The sequence below is a fragment of the Centroberyx affinis genome, unplaced genomic scaffold (assembly GCF_046629955.1).
Source record: "Centroberyx affinis isolate AG114_WGS23_722 - 3 ecotype Tasmania unplaced genomic scaffold, CSIRO-AGI_Caff_v1 ptg005062l_1, whole genome shotgun sequence".
NCBI classification, from domain to species: Eukaryota; Metazoa; Chordata; class Actinopteri; order Beryciformes; family Berycidae; genus Centroberyx; species Centroberyx affinis.
In genome coordinates this window covers 466,204-486,087 of record NW_027282497.1, presented here as the reverse complement: position 1 = coordinate 486,087, position 19,884 = coordinate 466,204, and the positions used below count along the sequence as shown (strand labels likewise).

Sequence of the window (19,884 nt, the reverse complement as noted above, 5' to 3'; positions counted from 1 at the left end):
CACCAACAGAGTATTTAAACAGGAATACCACTGAATTCCAGCTTTGTAATGTCATTCCTATGCCCTATATGCATATGGTCTGTATTAGTTACTTATTTACATTACCCCTAATGTGTGATGTCATGCATACAGCTCCACACAGAAAGAACTGAAAGAGATGGGAAATTTGACACCAACTGTACTCATTACTATAATGTCAAACTCATTTGAACATAAAAGATCAGGTAAGCATTGTATGAATTAACAAAATCTGTCCCCCATTCATTGCTGATGTTATAGCTCTATGTTGTATAGTGAGAGGTAATAGATTGTTTTATATTTTTTATTTTACAATATTGATTCAATTCTCCAGGACCATAAGAATAACGTGAATTCTTGAATTGAGTGGTATTTCCCAAAGCTTGGGAACATAAAATATTTGTAAAACATTAAAACTTATAAAAGAGTAAAAATCATATTGATTGATGCCAAGTATTTATTTTACCCAGTGAAACAGAGAACAATGAAATAGTTTTCTTTTTAAAAGGAAGGCATCTCTATTTGGGTTTTTTTTTAGATATCTGTGAGACATTTAGTCAAAGTGAGATTTTTCTATTCTAGTAGTTTTTAACATTCAGCCCAGAAACCTAATTGAGTAAATGTAATTTTACCCTGGGAACCTGGCTTATGAAACATACTTGTACTACTGTCAAGTGGTGGATCCAGTAGAACCAGGACCGCAACCCATTTTGGGACCCAAGCCATGGTTTAAGAAACACTCTTCTATTTTACAAATCATAGAACTTGGGTCCGGGTGTGGCGAGGACGTCTTCATATGGCGCGTTCTGGTGCAGGTCGAGGGCCTGCCGCTTCTTCAGGACCAGGAGACAGAAGAAGGTGGCTGCGGCATGCGAGCGAGTGTTCCTCTCACATAAAGCCTGTAGGCTGAACATGGTGTTGCTGCCGCTCTGGCTCTGTGACTGACACACACACACACACCAGAGAATTTAATTTCCCACTATCACCCCTAATCCTGCCCTAGCCTTCTCGTCTTTAAATCCCTTTAAATAGAGCAGGGACACCACTGTGTGATAAGAACTCCCTTCTTTGTCTCACAGGGAAGCAACATCAGTGTCATTGTAAATATTCAGGTTTCCCAGAGGGGTTATACAGAAGGTGGATTGTTCTGAATTTGGAAGCGAGGTGAAAGGTGTTGGGTGTATCATGATAGCTGAGTATGTATTTGTAGGTCCTTACTTTGAGAGCATTTAGAAGCTTCTGTGCTCGCCTGGTTATCCTCCTCTCTTCAAAGTCCTGGCTGTCCAGCATAGACTGCAGGTGAGGAAAGCATCATATCACAGTCAGTGCCGCACTCCACACAACTGGGCATGTCTCCAAGGCAGCGTGGGAAATTAACACCAGCCACCTGCCAAATGCTGGTAAATTCTGGCTGTGGCTGGAACAGTTGTCTATTTTAGTAACCAACCATCATTTGGTTTCCCTTTTAATCCAAAGATTTATTTGACTTATAAAATACTTGAAAGTGGCAGGTGAATTTTGGAGTCCTCCAAGGTGTGTGTGTGTGTGTGTGTTTACTACAAGCACCTGGGTGTGCATGGAGGTTGACTGAGTCTCCTTCTCCAAGTTAGAGGGATGGACAAACATGGAGTCTTCTGATGGAAGTTCTGGGTGTGAGAACTCCTGACAGAGAGGCAGAGTGTAATAGAAAAACAATATAAGTAAGTGGTAGTGCATCAGCCAAAGCACATGAACAAGAATTACATTTTTTCACTGCATGTTCCCTGTTGGTGCTGGACATGCTTACTGATGCTTACTTGTGTGAGTTCTGAGCAATTCTCAGGTTGGTTGTCGTTCATGTGGTCAAGGGGCGTCGGCTCAGCGTTGAGCCTCGTTTTCTCAGGATCCACCGACGAATCTAAGACACTGAGGTGCTCGGTGGTGAGGGTACTTGTGTCCCTCTGAACTGTACAAGATATAATTCAGACCTTATGTAAAACAAGCACACCAGGAAGAGGGAGAATGCAAGACAACAACAGTAATTCATTGAAAATGATGAGATTATAGTTCATCAATAGAATTTTGTGTTCTCTCTGCGCTCTAATATGCATGTCCCTACCCTCTTCTCCATCCTCACGCATCTCCTCAACTTCCTCACCCACACCACCAGTTTTTATCTGGAAAACACTCTTGGCAAAGACCTGCAAAGGGAAAATGGGTTTTAAGGATAATAGTATTAATTCAATCTAATGCTAACTACTGATTGATTCATGCATTTTGTGATGATATATACCAGCATGCATGCTCTGGATGTGATGCAATCACCACTGTTGGGAGGTTAACAGATTTACTCATCTTTTTACCTCCCTTATCTGTGGAGTTATGACAGTGGAACACAGTTGTCCAAAGAGTTTGTCTGCGCCTCCATTCTCCTTCCACTGCATGAGCTGGCGGGTGGGCGGGGCCATATCCAGAGGGGCAACCAGGTCTGAAAAGTCAGCAAGCTGCTCTCTGATGGCCTCGTTGGTCAGCTCCTTAGTCTGGTCCACAACCAACTTCCGTTTCCTCTTCCATTTCTTCTCCGAGGTTGCTGAGGAGAGGTGGCACAGGATTGACAGGATTAACAGGCTACTTGGCACAGCATGGACAGGAGTTCAATTGTTCTTTGTTTTTAAGGGGTATGGCTCTCCAGCAATATTCAGATTTAAAGGAATGGTGGAGACTTTTGGTTTCAGAGCAAGAGATGCTAACCAATATGAGTCTCCCATTGTAGCTGGATAATTGTTTGCATAATGTACTATTATGAGTTCAAGGAACGCCATTCAAGGGACATGGTTAGATTTACGAGTGACAGCGACTGGCTCAAGGGCGAAGGCCTCCTCCTCATCAGCAAGCAGGGTGGTCTCATTCAACGTAGGGGGCTCCATCTCCATCGGATCTGTTCTGTCAGCATCTGGAAAACACATGGAGTCAAGCTGGAGTTTGAACACAAACGCAAATCATCTTTCTTAATGAGTGTTCTTTGACATAAAACATAACAATGCTGCCCATTGTTGTACCATCAATCTATATAAACAACCACAGGTGAAAACACAGAATTTGGGTACAGATCTGACACTTATTTATCAACTATTATGTAACTGTCCCAATGGAGGCATCTGACACTAATGCCAATGACAGGCAAATAGTGCAAGTATGTAACTGTTCATCATGACAAATTACCATCTTGATGACAATTCATAGTGGAAGTCTCTGGCTTTTCATTTTGTGGCTCCTGTGGGATGAGGTCTGTTGACCCAGCATGATCACTGGAGTTTGTCAGAAAGTCTACAGAGTAATTGAAAACAAAATGATTGGTTACTCTTTGACAAAACAAGTCACAGGCAGCAAAAGAACATTGAAGACATAACAAATAATGATGGCACCTTTCAAATTACCCAAAACAGAGGGAGAATAAAATCCATCACACATCACAGCATCATTAACCAGTTTGTTTTTTCCTTGGCAGCTGTTTTGTAGTTGTGATGGTTGGGGGTAATTATTGCTTTTGGTTCCATGTTTGTCCCTGTTGTGATCCTAGTTTTGGTTGTAGTCCAGAAAGCAGCACTAAAAGCATTACTATTTGAATACTTATGATAAAAGCAATATATCTAAACACTGGGTTTATAGTTTGTCTTTTTTTGAGCGACTCCGAATTTGATTATGCTTTATTATTCTTGTGTATTCTGTAGCAGAGGTGGTAGATTTCTTGCTGTGGTTCTACACCGCTGCTGAATGAGCAGAGGAGATCCTGTCATCAGATTTCATACATGATAACCAACCAGGCCATAATGCTTATATCTTACAAAGTTATTCATTGGGTTTGTTGGGTTTGCTAAACTGATTTCCTCCAAGGTTTTGAACGGGTTCTTTTCGCACTACAGCTGAAAGAAAATGCAAATGAATGACAGCAACATCTTGAGGTCATTCAGGCGACACCAGGAAACCAGCCTGTTGTAGTTGTTCAAAATGATTTGCATGGGTTTATGGCACAATATCCTCACAAAACTGTTGACTGCTGTAAGCTGCATTATAGTTTGATGTGGGATCTGCCTTGTTTGGCAGCAGGCAATGCTCTCTAAGCCCACTATCAACAACAGTGAAGCAAGCCAATGACATAGTTTTTTCCCCTGCTAATGCTTTTCTTTACACTCAACTACACTAAAAACTGACAGCCATAATCAATCTAATACCAAGCAGGTCGAATCCTGTGTCCTCATCCCCAAAAGCGTCTCCTTGGTAAGCGAGGCTCTGAAAGCTCACGTCCAGCAGCCTGCTCTGGCGGCACTGGGACTCATCTCCTATCCATCAGAGCACACAGAGGGAGGGAAAGTTGCATAGTCAATATGAGGCTTCACCTCCACACAAAAGACTAGACTAAGTAGTAAGTAAAAAAAGTAAATAAAGTAGTAAGTAAATAAACACTGTGTGACTATACTAAAGGTCAACCAGTAACAAGGCAAATGACAAAAACTTGAGGGAGGCGCAGTAACAAGAAAACAAATTTGTTCTTACCAAAGTCCACTAAGGTGAGAAAGCCATTTCCAAAATCTTCTTTCATAGTGATTTCCTCTGTTCGACTCTGGTTCAGTGAAAAGTGGTCCACAACATCTATGTTACTGGAGTCCCAGTATAAAGAGAAAAGGGTATGGAAGGGGATAGAAATGCTCATCTATTCAGCTTTAACTCCAAACTATAAAATATCATGTCCCAAAGAAAACTACAGTAAATAAAGAAAACTGGTTGGGATAAGTTGGGGAAAAGGAGACAACATTACTTTGGGTGTGGCAGCTGGGTATCAAAGTCAGTGAAATCCTCAATCAAGGTAATCGCTTTGAGTGTGGCCTCGAGCCCCTCAACAGGCATATCAGTCTGACCTGGTGTGTTGAAACAGGGCGGTTAATAACAGAAGTTAATAATTCATACATTTATTTAGAACCAGAGCAGATAAGAACAGCACCCAAAGTCTAAACTCAGAGGTATTTCTCAGGGGTGTGACACCTAAAAATCCCAAGCTGTGTAAAATAGGCCTGGAGCAGTAACTCACAAGTCAAAAAAACAACCTATCTGTTATGCAATCTCAGCATTTAGAAATACCATTATCTCAGACTCCAGAGAGTTCTGAAAGATGTGTCAAAAGCTTTGTTCTTTTTAAAACGGCAGAAATGTAGGCCAGCGTTCGTCTCAAGCCTGTGGGAACATTAAAGTTGGTCTCTGTGATACTGTATGTGAGGTAAACAATAAAGATATGTAAAATCCTTGCATGGAGTGTCCTCCTTCCCCTAATTGGGAAGTTATTATGTCACCCTCTGGTGGTTGTGCTTAAGGCTCAGTAGGAAAAGCCTTTGCCTCAGTCTCTAGGTAATTTGATCTAAAATCATATCACAGAGTGCATCATATTCAGCATGACAGTGATTCCATTTCCACATAATACAATCATCCTTTATTGCTTGCAATTACCTCAAGTTGCTAAAGGAGTTTAGCTTCTGCAAGGTTTTATAGCAATCAACATTTGTGTATTTATAGCAAATCATATATAGAAAATCAAGGATTTTCTCACCAATTAATGCAACCTGAAGGGCACTAGTTGCACTACTTGTCACTTTCCCTCCCTAGACATACCTATATATACCTGTAACATCTTCAAAACCCACTTTTTGTCAGTTGATCAGGTTACCTGGCCTGAATGCCACTTTGATTTTAACCAGCGCATCATTGCAGTCTGCAAGGAGATACTTCGCTTTTCTAGAGTAAATCCGCACCACTCCCAGGAGTAGATGGCCAGATGTCCGCAAGCCAATTTTCACCTACAGGACACACACACACACACACACACACACACACACACACACACACACACACACACACACACACACACACACACACACACACATCAATACTTACGCTCTTTTTGTAATAGGGAAGATGATACTGAGCTATTTTACCTTTGGGGAAATGATGTCACTGATGGTCCTTTCCAAGTTGCATTCAAACACATGAGCCTTTGTGATTTTCCTTTCCCAATGCGCTGCTAACCAGATTTTGGCTAATGGTCCACGCTTGGATGTAAAAAGTTGCGTGTAGAACATCATGTTGAAATCTTCCAGTCCTTCTCGTTGCCTGCTGGCTCCTGTGTCAAGCACATTACCAATGACTATTTAAGCCTCTTTGCTATGACCGTGGTAGCCTAACGTTAATTCAGGTGGCAACATTAGAGACTGGCAGCTTGGTAGTGAACCAACTGCAAACTGAGCCTTAACTTGGCTGACATCGAGCTAAACAACGTTAGCTAGCTAGCTAGCTGCGTGTACCTACTATGGCTGTATGACTGGTTTTCAAATGTGAACAATTCAACAAGGTGTCTTAACTGCAGTTTTCAATTTCGAAACATACAGGTTAATTTGTCTTAATTAATTATTCACATTTACCTAGCGAACTGTTACATATCACCGGCAACATCCTACCTGAACTTGGCTCTAATTGCCGCGTTTTGACATTAGGAGCGTGACATCAGCACGAGGACAAAACAAAACTGTGCAACATTCTCTCCACGAGCACGGGTCATTTACCAGACTTAAAAAGTACGATTTCACCTAGCTTTTTAAAAACATTTCAACAACAATCGGTCACGTGATTGATTGGCACAGTTGTTTGAGATGCTGTAAGTCTGAAATGCACTAAACTGTGTTTAGAGGGATACAGGCACTAAGCAAAAAACATTAATATAGAAAGAACGCTAATATGTATTTTTAGTCATAGCAATTAAATGTTGATTAATTATATGAGTGGTGATTTTCGGTTTGGATATTTGAATGAACTGTTATGCGTGTGCATTTATCAGGTATTTCTCTCTAATTGAATAGTTTTAAAAACACTATTGAATTGCCACCGATCCAATATGTCTACCTGATCAGCTACAGCAATTGTGTAAATGTCTAAACTGTACAAAACGTTCATGACCTAAATGTGAGTAAGCCATGTCAAAGACAGGCAAGGAAAGTTACAGCGAGGAGAAACAACTTCCTCTTATACCGACAGGGGGCAGTGTGACTCCGTTTGATTTGGAGCAGGTGTTCCTGGGCTTTTAGCCTACTCACAGAGATGTGGCACTTTAATTTTAGAGGGTGGCATATATTTTATATACTCATAAAACCATCTCTTCTGATGGCCGTTGGAATCAAGCCTCCCATTCTCCAGCATGTTCTGTCAATGAAAATCTGACCCACTATGGTAATCTGAAGGAGTGTCTCTCTCTCTCTCTCTCTCTCTCTCTCTCTCTCTCTCTCTCTCTCCCTCCCTCCCTCCCTCACACACACGCATAAGCATAATTGCCCTCGCATCACTTTTGAGGCAGGGATGTCAGGCTGAGAAGTAAACACGCCAGAATAGATTTGTGTTTTGCATTAACTGGGTGCCTGGGGTTGCAGGGAGGCAGTGGAACAGCTGGTGTGGCAAGTCATGGTCTGGATTTCAAACCTATAGCCCACTGCGAAGAGAGGGAGGCTTAAGTGAGACTGGGGGAGTGGAGGAAAAAGAGGGAGAGCGATGAGATGTGATTGGTGAGCGAGAATGGGATTGTAACAAGTGAAAGTGAGACATTTTTAGAATTGGGTAACTGTGCTGAGTAAGCTCTTGCTTCATCTGTGATGGCAAAAACTGTGTACTGGGTGATTTGTTTACAACCATATTTACATATATACAATTTCCATCTGTCTCAAGAAAAAAAAAAGGTTGCACAGTCCAAAATCAAGAATTTCAGTCACAGGAGTCACAGTAATCCAAAATTGGCCGAGGTAAATAAACTGTTTTGGATTTAGTCTATTGGATTACAGAAAGATGTACAGCTATGCCATGTAGTATTATTCAGACACTTTCTCCAAATGCTATGTGCCATATTCTGGATATCTCTTATGCTTCTGCCACTTTCTAATTTTTCCTTTGGCCATATCTCACAGCTGTCCTGTGATGGTTGCCAGTGAAAAGCTTATTTTCTGTTTACACTGGGAGAAAACAAATTACTTTGCAACCAAGTCCATCTTTCATGCATATTTGCTTGAGCTCCCTGCAGGCATGGAAGTTTTTATTTTCATTTCATTCCAGCTCAATTCAGCGCTGATGAAAATAGATCACTGCGGCAGATATATATACATATATAGAGTTTTTTTTTTTGTAAATGTATTTCCAAGATTCCACATCAGATGGGCGCTCTTATGCGCTTTTGGTTGCACATGCAAAGGAGTCTCCCCCGCTCCCAGCAGTAGCTTCGATGTCAGCATGATTCTGGTTAGTGTGCTGATAGTGAATCATCCTATAAGACGCGTCTCAAACAGCAAACAATGAAGGGAAAAATCTGTGCTAAAATGTGAGCAGAAGTACAGTATTACTGTAAAAGGGTCATCTATCAGGTCTCTAATAGGTTGCCTTCCCAGATTAAGCATGCCAATAAGGGATCTACCAAATTACTTAAAAAAATATCTATATATTTTACTTTTTATCACCTGTTAAGACTTCCTTCCTATTTTTTGTATAGGTGCATTTTCCAGTCATTTGTATGTCTGATGAAAGTCTCAGTGCTCAAAATGTAACTTTTTAGATGCCATATAAGATTTTTGATTTTAAAGAGTGTTTTACCTCCCAATGTTCAAACAACAAACAGACAGAATTGCACCAGATTGTCCACCCTCTTGTGCAAATGTGACTTCCATTTTGCTGAATTCATGACCTTTATAACAGGTAATTTTTTACAGATTTCACACTTTCTGTTCTGTTTGAATGATAAACAACAGAAAGTGTGAAATCTGTGAAAAGTGGATCTATATTGGAGTCAGGGAAAACATTACGTTTACATATATGTATTGGTTTTTGTTGGGTTGGTTTTTCAAACACATTTCCAGTATTTAGGAATCCATTCTGTGTTTTGAAACAAGTGGTGAGTTTGTAAATCTTTTAAGCACAACTTCTTATGAAACACTCAAACACTACTTCTGTAATACGTAAGTGGAGATTTGATTCACCCTAGACAGCACCAAGATGCTGCATTACCCAGAGTGTCAACACTATTCTTTGTAGAAAATTGCATTGTCGGTGAATTTGAGCCTGCTGTCCTCTCAAGTAAATGAATAGCCTCCAAAGCAACGCTTCCTCAGGGACATTTGAAATGAGAAAAACCAAGATCACTTTTGTTTCGTACATGCAACACTCCTGTGCCACATTCTGCTATGCCGGTACAATCGTATGATGTCAAGTTGTCTCCCATTGTATTTGCCACTTTCCTAATATTTTACAGTATTTCTGGTCCTGATGCATGTTTGTGATTCCCAAGGACACTGGGATACATTCCACTTTTTTCCCTCAGTAGTTACTTTGTCTCCCAGAATAATCAGTGGGCCACACAGATTGTTGAATGTTTTTAATTCATTAATAAATAGGGTTGCTCAAACATTGGTTTCACTTGCTTTTGATACGGACATAAACTTGATGATGATATCAATAGATACAGTATGCTTTCCTTTATGTGCATACATCAAGTCCCACAGCACGGTAACACAGTCCTAAAAAGGGAAACAGATTAAAACAGAGTGTAGTAGCCTACTGTATTTTTGTTTAGCTTTTAGGGAAAACCTATCACAGGCCTTTTGATATATAGGCGCATGATCGGACGAGGTTGTGGTTATAATTTAAAAAAAATAGAACTTCATTTGGTTCCTCTTGTTTCCTAAACAGGACAGTTGTTTTTGGAAAAATCAGTGAAATGGTCTTACATTACAGGTGTCATTTATGTAGCAAGGAATGTAGTTTCTCCAGAGTGAATCCCTTTCAGTCTTGAACCCACAAGACCTTCACATAATGTATTTTGTCTTATTTGCCTGACCAAATATTAGAATGAGTTATCCTCTCATGAAGTGATATCCTCTTGTTGTATTAGTAAGACTGTATGCAAAAGATGCTGAGGTACTTTAAAATGTCATATAAAGGCCTAATTCTTTCCCAACAAATCACCTTGAAGCCAGCGGATGTCCCTTTGCCTCGTTCTCCCCTCCGTCAGAATCCACTTCATGTACTGTACATTGAAATGTAGCAGGAATTCAACCAGAAGGAAATAAGCTGCAGCCTTGTCAGTAATGTTTGCCAGTCTGAAGTAGAAGTGGGTGGCAAGGCATCGCAAGTATAAATCCCTGCAACGAATCTCCCCAGCAGAAGCAGATTGTGGATTTTGGAGTCCTAGTCATTTCAGAGGGACGGAGTCAGTCAGGAGTGAAGAATTTCAGGAAGCATGCCATGTTAGGTTTTTGGTACTAGCCTTGGCCACTCAGGCAGCAAGAGCCTGTGGGTTTTTCACTGTCATGCTCTTCAGTCTGGGTGACACATATTCATCTTAACTCATGTGCCTCTCATATAATTCAGCCAAGGCTCTTTGTCATTTTGCTGTCATTTCTCTGTCTTTTTGCGCAGCTGTCCATCTTTGTTTGCCTCATGAAAGAAGGAGGTCATAACACTAGAGGAAATCAGCCTGTAGTTTGGCTGGGAGCTGGCTAACTGTCACCTCGCTGTAGGTGGATCCAGTCAAGATGCAGGCAGTCCTTTGGGGTGTGGACGCGTGACACGGCGCTCCATCCTCAGTGCAGTGCAGACACGCCCCGTGGCTTTCCTGCTGTCCATTAGAAAAGCGTGTGGAGCTCATGTCCTTGTTGTTGCGCTGTAAGGTGGATCCGAAAGGTTCCTTCTGGTCTGGCTGTGGACTTCCCCTGCAGATCCTCTGTCGAAACGTGGACGTGTCTCTGTACAGACACTTGCGAAAGTTGGGCTTGCACAGCAGGTAGACCATAGGGTTGTAGATAGTGGAAGACTTGGCGAAGACGGCCGCCAGGGCAAACGCAGGAGGAGGGACCTGGGTGGCGTCGCCGAAGGCAGCCCACATGGCCACAGCAGCATATGGCGTCCAGGCACCCAGGAAACCTATACACACTGCTACCGACAGCTATGGAGAAGTATATTCACACACACACACACACACACACACACACATGCATACAAGGATGCAGACACGCACAACACACAGGCATACATGCAAAAGACTTATTTAGGTCCATATCAATCACAATCAAAATCAAACAAACAGTGTAGGTGCAAATATTTATAGCACCATTCCCTCACACAGATGGCATGTCTGTGCGGCCAAACAACACTACATACGCGTGGGAAGGTTACACAAAGACAAAGGAATTACTCAACAAAGAACTGGATAACCTTTGAATAACTTTACTCTCAACGCAAGACCTTGAGTCACTGATGCTAACACGCTAGAGACACAGTCATATCCTCTGACCTTGACAATGAGAGCATGTGCATTGGCGGTCTTGGTCTGGGGTGACACATGCTGCTGGACGGCCTGGCGTGACCCCCGCACCGTCAGCAGAATGAAGGTGTAGGAGAGGAAGATGATGGTGCAGGGCAGCGCATAGCAAAACACGAAGAGGCAGACAATGTAAGACAAAGCTGAAAGCTTGTGGTTGGGCGCATGCCAATCAATGCAGCAGGCCGTGCCGTACGGTTCGGCACTGTAATGTCCCCACTGAGCCAAGGGGCCCACAGCAAACACAGACGCGTAACACCACACTCCAACCACCAGGAGGCAGGCATGAGACGAGGAGAACTTGTTACCTGATCGGAGAGGAGATAAAAAGAGAATTGAAAGGATATTTAGTCATTTTTCTCGAGTGTCATGCATTAACAAACATCAGATCCATAAGTTTCATTGATGAACCTCTCACCGTGGGTAGGGAAGCAGACTTTAAGGCAGCAGACTAAGGAAAGGGCTGTGAGGTTGGTCAAGCTGCACAGACCAAACAGCACTCCACACATAGCATATACCTGACAGGCAATTTCACCAAACAGCCACCTGTGCAGAGAAAGGGAGACAGTTGAAATGAGACAGAGGCAGTGACTGAATGAAGTCTTCAGTGGCAGAACAACTCATAACTGCAACAAGGTGGAATAGCAGGGCTCGACAGTCAAGATTGAGGGAGAGATGAAATGGGAAAGAAAAGGAAAAAAAGAGGGAGATACAAGATACCTATGTGCGAAAGCTGAGGGTATTGCCAAAGGGAATAAAGAGAGTGTCATCCCAAGGTCGCTGATGGATAGATTGATGATGAAGAACTCAGCTGGCTTCAAGGACGACCGCTTACGATAGGCAACAAGTAGCAGAATGCAATTTCCCAGGAGAGACAACAGACCTGGAAAAGAAGAGTGAGCCGCAATTGTGGACCTGATCTGTCGCACATGCATAGACTCAATGAAGGATCAGAACAGCAAAGACTGGGCCATTGTGGTGGACTTACAGAATATGCTGTAGAGTGAACCCATGAGCAGATCGTGCTCCTTGGAGATGGTGGAGACAAACACAGCAGATGTGTCTGAAGCATTTCCCATCTAGACAGCAAAGAAGAGGCCGAATGGTAAAATGTTGTTGTTAGCAGCAGCACACAGACAAGTTAATTGGGAATTATCTAATCGTTTGAAAGAAGTTACCCAAGCCTGAACTCTGCAGATACTCTTATAGGTTAGGTGAAAATACCCAAAGGGAAACAAATACATTGTATAGCTGAGAGACAATGGAAAAGACGTATTTACTTCCCATCTGGTCTGACTATTTGAAAGAAATAGATGCACTGGAATGAATATTTCTCCAACGTGCATTTTCCAATCCATCTCAAATACTGTCTGTAAACAACACTGGAAAAGTCACATTATTAAAAACAATATACACAACATATCTGCAGCAATCTACCCATTCATTTTGTACACACATTTCTAAGTCGCTGGATAAAGAGCTTACAGAACTGAATAAAGAAACTGCAAGCTGCTGCACAATATTTACAGTTGTATTTGTATGAGCAATCTTCTAGAGCAGATGTAGAAATAGATGAAAAGGTTGTTTTATTTTAATAAAAAAAAAACATAATCCCGTACCAATGATGAAGACAATGCCTGCAAAGTGGAAGTAATATATAAAGCAAAGCAGGATTGACAGAAAGAAGGAGTTAGAAAGACTGTGCCTTTCAGGATTTACAACAGATGCAGTTACACTCCCAAACTCATTTCCGGAAAGTCTGTTTATGTTACAGAGGCCGTGAGTTGCACAGTGCAGATTTACAGAGAGAGAGAGAGAGAGAGGGAGAGAGGGAGAGAGAGAGGGAGAGAGAGAGAGAGAGAGACAGAGGGATATGGGGGCAAGACAATTACGATTAAGATAACATGTGCTCAAATTCTTGCTTCAGACAGAAGATAGCGAAATTACAGTTTTGTCTCCATCTCATACACATGCACACATGACGCATGCACACACTCACAGCCACACACACACAAACACACACAGATTACAGCATGTTTTCGTTAATACTATACATTCTGCCATGATGGACAGCTGCACAAGAGTTTCAGCTCTTTAGGAGAGACACTTCAGGGATAATAAATTAACCTAATGGATTGTTAGTAGAATCTTAATTGTGTCTGTCTAGCATCAGTAGAAGCATAACCGAGACACTCATGCTCCTTGTTATGAGCCAAGGCCCATTAACTGGACAAACAAAATCTTCTTGGCCACCTATCTGCAAACAAGAAGATGCTTGCTATTCAGGACATCGCCGCGCTTGATGTAGAGGAATGAAAAATGGAGAAATGGAAATTGGAAAGGAAAGCAGAGTGCGGGGAAGAATCTGGAGCCGAAATCATCAGAATTGATGCAGAGACAACATTGACTCTCAAGGACTTAAGCAATCATCGAGGATAAAGAATAAGGCTTTATTATTATTATGTGAGTCAACACTCCAGTCAATGACAAACCAAATACATTTCAAATGTTCAGTCTGTCCGGGTGGAGGAGACTCAGTGGGGTGTGAAACATTGTTACAAGGAATTATTTGGGTCACAGCTGAATCACTGGACAAGGCACTCACCAGCATCCTGCAGTCCATCAGCTGATAGGACCACAGTCCAGTCACTGCAAGAGCTACACTGCCATGTCAGCACAACACAGAGTCTAGCTATTAATGAGGCTTATCATGTCCTATCACATGAATTCACTGTATAAACATCACAGTCATTGTCTCCGTCTGTCAGACTTGATGCCATCATTAACTAGCAGCCACGTTTTCAATGTGTGATTACAAGATGAAGCCTAAAGACGGTAGCTCCGTAAGAGAAGCAGGTGGATTGGTTTATAATTACATTTTTTGTGGATGATGATTCTTACCATCATGTCAAATTTAGAGGGTGTTGTTGCTGTCTGAACACTTAGAATACATTTTAACATCTGTACGTTTTAAAGTGCATCTCATAACATATGAAAAGTCTTATTAAAGGCAGAATATGTCATTATTCTCAAATATCTCTTCCCCTTCTCTTCGCCTTGCCCTTGTATTCATTCGTTGTATCGGAACATGTTTACGTAATCAGAAGGCCAAAACCAAGAACACCCTGAGCCATGTGAGTCTGAAAGAGAGAGAGAGAGAGAGAGAGAGAGAGAGAGAGAGAGAGAGAGAGAGAGAGAGAGAGAGACAGAGAGAGAGAGAGAGAGAGAGAGAGGGAGCGAGAGAGAGAGAGAGAGAGAGAGAGAGAGAGAGAGAGAGAGAGAGAGACAGAAAGAGGGAGAAAGAGCTTAACCAGCTGAACTGTGACTTTGGTCAGCTGTGACAGATTGAGCGTTTGGAGAGTGGCTGAGCCGTGACACAACTGCTCTCATGTCTCTGAGCCTGGTTGAACGCCTCTTCTGTTCATCTGTGATTAATTGGACGCCTTTGAGACAGGGACAGACACTGAACTTTGGATGCACTGTAGGAGGTAAAAACCATACACTGCCTGCCGAGTTGCTAATACATGATTTACCCCATTGTTCTGCTTTCTGGGCACACTGGCACTACATCTCTTCCTGCCCTGCCCCATGTTGCCCAGGTCCGCTGTGTCAGCCTCAGCGGAGACATTTTGACTGTTTCATTTACGAAAGCAAAGATCTGAATGTATCTAGCTGTGGCTTACCACTGTTGTCTGTATGACAGGCAATGTATAGGTTTGTGACAAGTTTCCCATCATCAGAATTGATTCAGTGTGAGATTCAAGCCATTCCACTGAAACTAGGTCTGTCACTCATAACCGTTAAAAGCCCGGAGTCAGGGGAGATAGCGGCCAATCGACGGCTGACAGGGCATGTTGGGGGCGTCTGATAGTAATGGCGAAGCACCACATGAATGAGCTTGAGAGCGGTGACAATTATAATGTCAGAGTGTCCGCATGGTTTTCTGAAATTCCCAGCCACTGCCATAGCTGAATCTTTGCTTTATGTTTGTAATCTGAACCTTGAATGTAATGAAATCCCAAGTAAAACTGCTGAGGTTCTTCCTCTGACAAAACAAATGTCATGATGTTTACACACTCAAAACATTATAGGCAACAAAACCTTCCATCTAATGTTACAATGCAAACCAAAGTGACTGAGACTGTTGAAACTTACAGGTTCATAGAAATATTAACTGATGCCTGCGTTTCCTTCAGTCCGCACATTCCTAAAATAAATAACCAATTTCAGCTTAATTTTCTACACTTTCCAGTGCATGATCATGGTGATGTTTTATCTTCACCTGCGTCCTCCCAATATGTTTGTGCCTTGGACACTATGTATTATGAAGTGTTTCCTTCTGACAGTAAAATGTCACATTGCATCTTGTCTCCTTGGCTTTGCTTGGCTTGCCCTGTCCCATTTGTAGGTTTATTCATTGTTACGTTTTTATCTATAAGACAATTCTGGGTCTGCTTCTTCTTATTTGAGCTCGTCGTGTAAATTACTCTCTTGTCATGGAAATTTCTATTGGATTACTGCCTTTTGAGTGCTTATGTAGCCAATTCTAACTTTGCAATAACCTTTTATATGATTTTGAATGTATTTTACATTTTTACTTTGTTGTCTGCGTCATTCTCTTGATGTTGCTTTTTTGGCAAGGTCTGTCTTAGAAAAAGAAAGTCTTTATTTCAATGAAACCTGGTTAAATAAATACAATTAAGGTTAAATAAAAATCAATAAAACTGGAGCAGGTTGTTTCATACACAACCAACCCGTAAGCTGATTCCTGGTGCAGGATTTGTATTTTAGTATTTTAGTAGTCAAAGTCAGATATGTTTATCCCTTTGTGCAAATTATATAGGTAATTTAGTTTGTGGGTTGTTGCCTTGTGCGATGTATAGAGAAAAACCCTGCCATCAACATGTATGTCACATGTAGCATGTTGTGTGTCACATGATGCCCTGAAGGCCTGAGTGAATTGAACTTCATTCGCCCTTGCTGTGTCTAACTGCCTCCTCATCTGAGAGTGACTGACAAGTAAATGCCATCACAGTGCAATATTTTACACAGTGTTTCACCAGCATGGGAAAGACGGGAGTTACATGTAAGCAGGGGAAGATGATTCACAGGTAATATGCTAATGGCCACTTTGTAACTAATGCAACCAGTATACATTTCCACAGAAAGTGTAGATGCTCGGTAGGGCATGAACGTTAACCTGAGAAGCATATTTGTTAAGCATTTTGTTTATCAGCAGGGCTACAGTGACATTTCTTATGCATTGACTCTGCAGACTTGATGATAAAATGCTTAAAATGTATTTAAGATTCCCAGGTTTGCAGTAGTTATATGAACACAGATCAATTACTTCTCTCTGTCACCTGTTGACAGTACAGGTTAGGTGTTTGGGACAGATTTATAAAAGTACAACGCAAATAAAACCTGATCTGGATTCTGTTATGTACAGCAGTGAATTGTTTGGGCCTGCCAAAAGCCCACTCATGTTTTTCTTGCACATTCTCTTTTCACATCTGAATGCTGGCTTTCAGCATATTGGGATCTGAACTTAACTTAATAGATTTGTTGCCATCTTTCAACAAAGCAGCTGGAGAGTTTGAAGTGCATTCATTTACTAAATGGGCCTTGAAATGAAGTGGGGGGTTTAAAAACTATTTGCATAGAAGTAGAATGGCTGAGTGGTTTTGTTTCGTTTTAAGGAGGGTGAGCAGTCCACTCACTCACATTTGTATTTTTATTTAGACAGTGGGATAGTAGTGAGGGAGACAAAAGTAGGGAAGGAGGAAGCTCTTGCAGGATCTGATCCTAGAGCAACATGTGGTTCCAAAGATGGGAGGCTCATTTATCAGACGGTTTAAAAGAAACTTTTATCACAAATGCTCTAATAAAACCAAATATTGCTCCTCTGTCATGTCTTAGAGTCTAATTAAAGAATTTGGACAAATTGGACACATTTTTTTATTCTTTCCAATGTTGAGGTGTTGATATAATAACCTGTCAGTATCTATAATATGGCACAGATGCTCATGTATCACCTGCAGTATGTTAATAGGGCTTGCAAGTGTTGGTCCTTCCCATGTCTCTGAGCCTGTTTCCTCTAAGCCGATGGGAAGGACAGCAGCCGCGAAGAATGCAAAAAAAAAAGAAAAAAAACTGGTACTGCTACTGCTACTGTTGCAATTCATGTCCCCATCACTCCACCACACATGCCTCCCCCACCCCCTTTATGCTACAAACTTATTATTTAACCATAGTATGATTAAGTATGATATACAATGGGAAAGCAAATATTACTGAGTCAATGATGGGAAAATGTCTCATGTCTCGCCTTAGATAGCTGTATTTTTTTTGCATTATTGGCCTTCGACTCTCTGATCTTCAGTTGAAGGTCATTCACTTTGTCCGGTAAAATCTTACTGTATCCAACAAAAACAAAACCTGTTCTTGCACCATAGTCGGTCATTGTCAACAAACATTGATTTTATGTTCCTCTGTTGTGAGGCTAGAGTGAAAACCTACAAACAAGAGAGCGGTCACTCACATATACTTCTATACAAGCTTGCACACCGACAACAGACACAGCAAGCATGCAGGAGAATGATGTGTGGCAAGCAGCCTGAAATCTCACATTTGCAGAAAAGCACCACAGGCTGTCTTGAAAATGGTCAATATAGCAACAGCTACAACTTTGACTCCAAAATACAGAAAAACAGGCATTTCACTGATCTTATCACTAATCCTGCCGGAGATCCCACAAGTTGGCTGTGATGTCTGTGCCTTGATCTAATCAGCGTTGCAGCCTCAGCACAATCCATTCGCACTTACTTCAGATAGAATTTGAACCTTGACTGAACGTCCTTTAGAAAAAACCCCTTTAACACAATCAGACGTTATTTTAGAGGGAGAGTTGTATGCCGGCAGCAACCAGTGCAATTTGAGACAGAGGAGAAGTAAACTGTGTCAGACCACATTGAGATAGAATTTAGAGGCAGGATAAATATTTTTATATCACATGGGCTTCAATATATCATCGTACGTTGCTGAATACAACAAGCAACCCTCCGAAATTTGGAAGATCAGCGAAGTGCGTCACCAGCAGTGATCTTCTGTTTTGTTATTGTCTAATCTCCTTGTATTGCACTGGAAGCAGACAAGACACAGAGAGAGGGAGAAAGAGAGAGAGAGAGCGAGACGGTCCACCGCTGTGCTGCTTACCTTCCAGGGAGGAATGGCGTGTCCTCAGGTAAACTCATGGAGGCCAGGTGGAGAGCAGGACACAGAGGAGATGAGCCTGGGTAGCCAGCGAGAGACAGAGACAGAGGGAGAGAGAGGGAGAGAGACAGAGGGAGAGAGAGACAGAGAGACAGAGAGAGAGAGAGGAGCACCAGACCTGATTCACAGGCTCGCACCGAATGAGTCTGGTTAGGATATCCTCCTCTTCAATGACACACACTCACACACATCCAGCCAGTTGGACACACACACTCACTCTCTCTCTCATACAGCTACAGTCACAGCGTATGCACTCATCATTGTGGAGATGCATTGAGTCCCAGTGGTGGAGAACGAGCAGCCCACAGTGACGCCAGGCCAGCCAGAGAGAGAGACAGAGAGAGAGATCAGCATAATACTGGCAAGCTCTGAGTGTCACTGATGACTCAAAGGACCACCCCTACACCCCCCCCCCCCCCCCCCCTCCTTCTCTATCTATCCTAACCCTCTACTTTCCCTCTATATTTTCCCCTGCTCTTTATCCATCTCAATGCTGCCAACACATCATGTTCTGTTTGTTTCAGAAGTATTCAGCTGTGGGTTTTCCCTAATCATTGTCCACAAGTGCCTCTGAGTGTGTGTGTGTGTGTGTGTGTGTGTGTGTGTGTGTGTGTGTGTGTGTGTGTGTGTGTGTGTGTGTGCAAAACGCTTGACCTACAAACTGGTTATAAGTGATGCCAATCAAAACCCAGAGAACAGAAAACTGGCTGTCAATCAGAAGTCCATTGATGATACATGGAACGGGATGAGACAATCACCAAAGTCAGAGCTGCTTTGATCCAATTTCAAATTTGATACTTCAAAGGAATTTGTCTCTGAATACAGCGTATATTTCTAATAGAATATTAATATGGCAGGATATGCTTGTGAAGCAGTAGCTACAGCTGAAAATGGCCAAAAATTATGATTGCAGTTTTTCATCTTTTGATGAGACATAAGACAGCTTATGACCATCTTTCATCTCTGATTGGACCCAACAGTGTTTAGTGAGGAAACAAAGCTGCAGGGAGCCATTTAACAGCTAATGATTACCTTCAGCAATAGCCTGTTGTTACTGTGCTACTGGCAATTAATTGTTATCAATGTGCATTACAAATCACAAAATATATTATGCATAATTTATTTGAATAAGAGTTCCTAGATGAATATCCTCAGCTTTAAAGAACAATATTGGATTTAAAAATTTTACAATCTAAATCTTCTGAATCACTGATCCCATGATA

General features: G+C 41.8%; 2 protein-coding genes across 3 annotated transcripts; both read right to left on the bottom strand.

Annotated features, from left to right (window-relative positions):
• Positions 1-767: 767 nt before the first annotated feature.
• rad21l1 (RAD21 cohesin complex component like 1) lies at positions 768-6,128 on the bottom strand. Its single transcript, XM_071545898.1, has 13 exons — positions 5,982-6,128; positions 5,714-5,843; positions 4,814-4,913; positions 4,552-4,655; positions 4,230-4,337; positions 3,213-3,324; positions 2,843-2,940; positions 2,361-2,587; positions 2,117-2,198; positions 1,797-1,963; positions 1,585-1,680; positions 1,237-1,311; positions 768-959 (listed from the first exon to the last, which is right to left on the bottom strand). Exons 1-13 carry the CDS (start codon positions 6,126-6,128, stop codon positions 768-770), a joined length of 1,638 nt encoding a protein of 545 aa, XP_071401999.1.
• A 3,302-nt stretch (positions 6,129-9,430) lies between these two features.
• On the bottom strand, positions 9,431-18,956 carry opn7d (opsin 7, group member d). 2 transcript variants are annotated; one of them, XM_071545881.1, is made up of 6 exons: positions 18,605-18,956; positions 12,378-12,468; positions 12,110-12,272; positions 11,808-11,935; positions 11,363-11,697; positions 9,431-11,014 (listed from the first exon to the last, which is right to left on the bottom strand). In XM_071545881.1, the coding sequence occupies exons 2-6, from the start codon at positions 12,466-12,468 to the stop codon at positions 10,532-10,534; spliced, it is 1,200 nt and encodes a 399-aa protein (XP_071401982.1). In that variant the 5' UTR covers positions 18,605-18,956; the 3' UTR covers positions 9,431-10,531. The 2 variants fall into 2 exon arrangements, with proteins under 2 accessions (XP_071401982.1, XP_071401983.1); XM_071545882.1 differs by lacking the exons at positions 12,110-12,272; positions 12,378-12,468.
• Between the last annotated feature and the right edge of the window lie 928 nt (positions 18,957-19,884).

Bases quoted from the DNA above. Each gene is read 5' to 3' on its own strand.
- rad21l1 (XM_071545898.1), bottom strand. From the start codon at position 6,128: ATGATGTTCTACACGCAACTTTTTACATCCAAGCGTGGACCATTAGCC. The intron at 2,588-2,842 runs GTAAATCTAACC...ACCTCTCCTCAG, and splicing joins TGAGCCAGTCGCTGTCACTC to CAACCTCGGAGAAGAAATGG. The intron at 960-1,236 runs GTAAGGACCTAC...TGTGTGTGTCAG, and splicing joins AGCTTCTAAATGCTCTCAAA to TCACAGAGCCAGAGCGGCAG.
- opn7d (XM_071545881.1), bottom strand. From the start codon at position 12,468: ATGGGAAATGCTTCAGACACATCTGCTGTGTTTGTCTCCACCATCTCC. The intron at 11,698-11,807 runs GTGAGAGGTTCA...CTCTCCGATCAG, and splicing joins AGTCTGCTTCCCTACCCACG to GTAACAAGTTCTCCTCGTCT. The intron at 11,015-11,362 runs GTCAGAGGATAT...ACTTCTCCATAG, and splicing joins CACATGCTCTCATTGTCAAG to CTGTCGGTAGCAGTGTGTAT.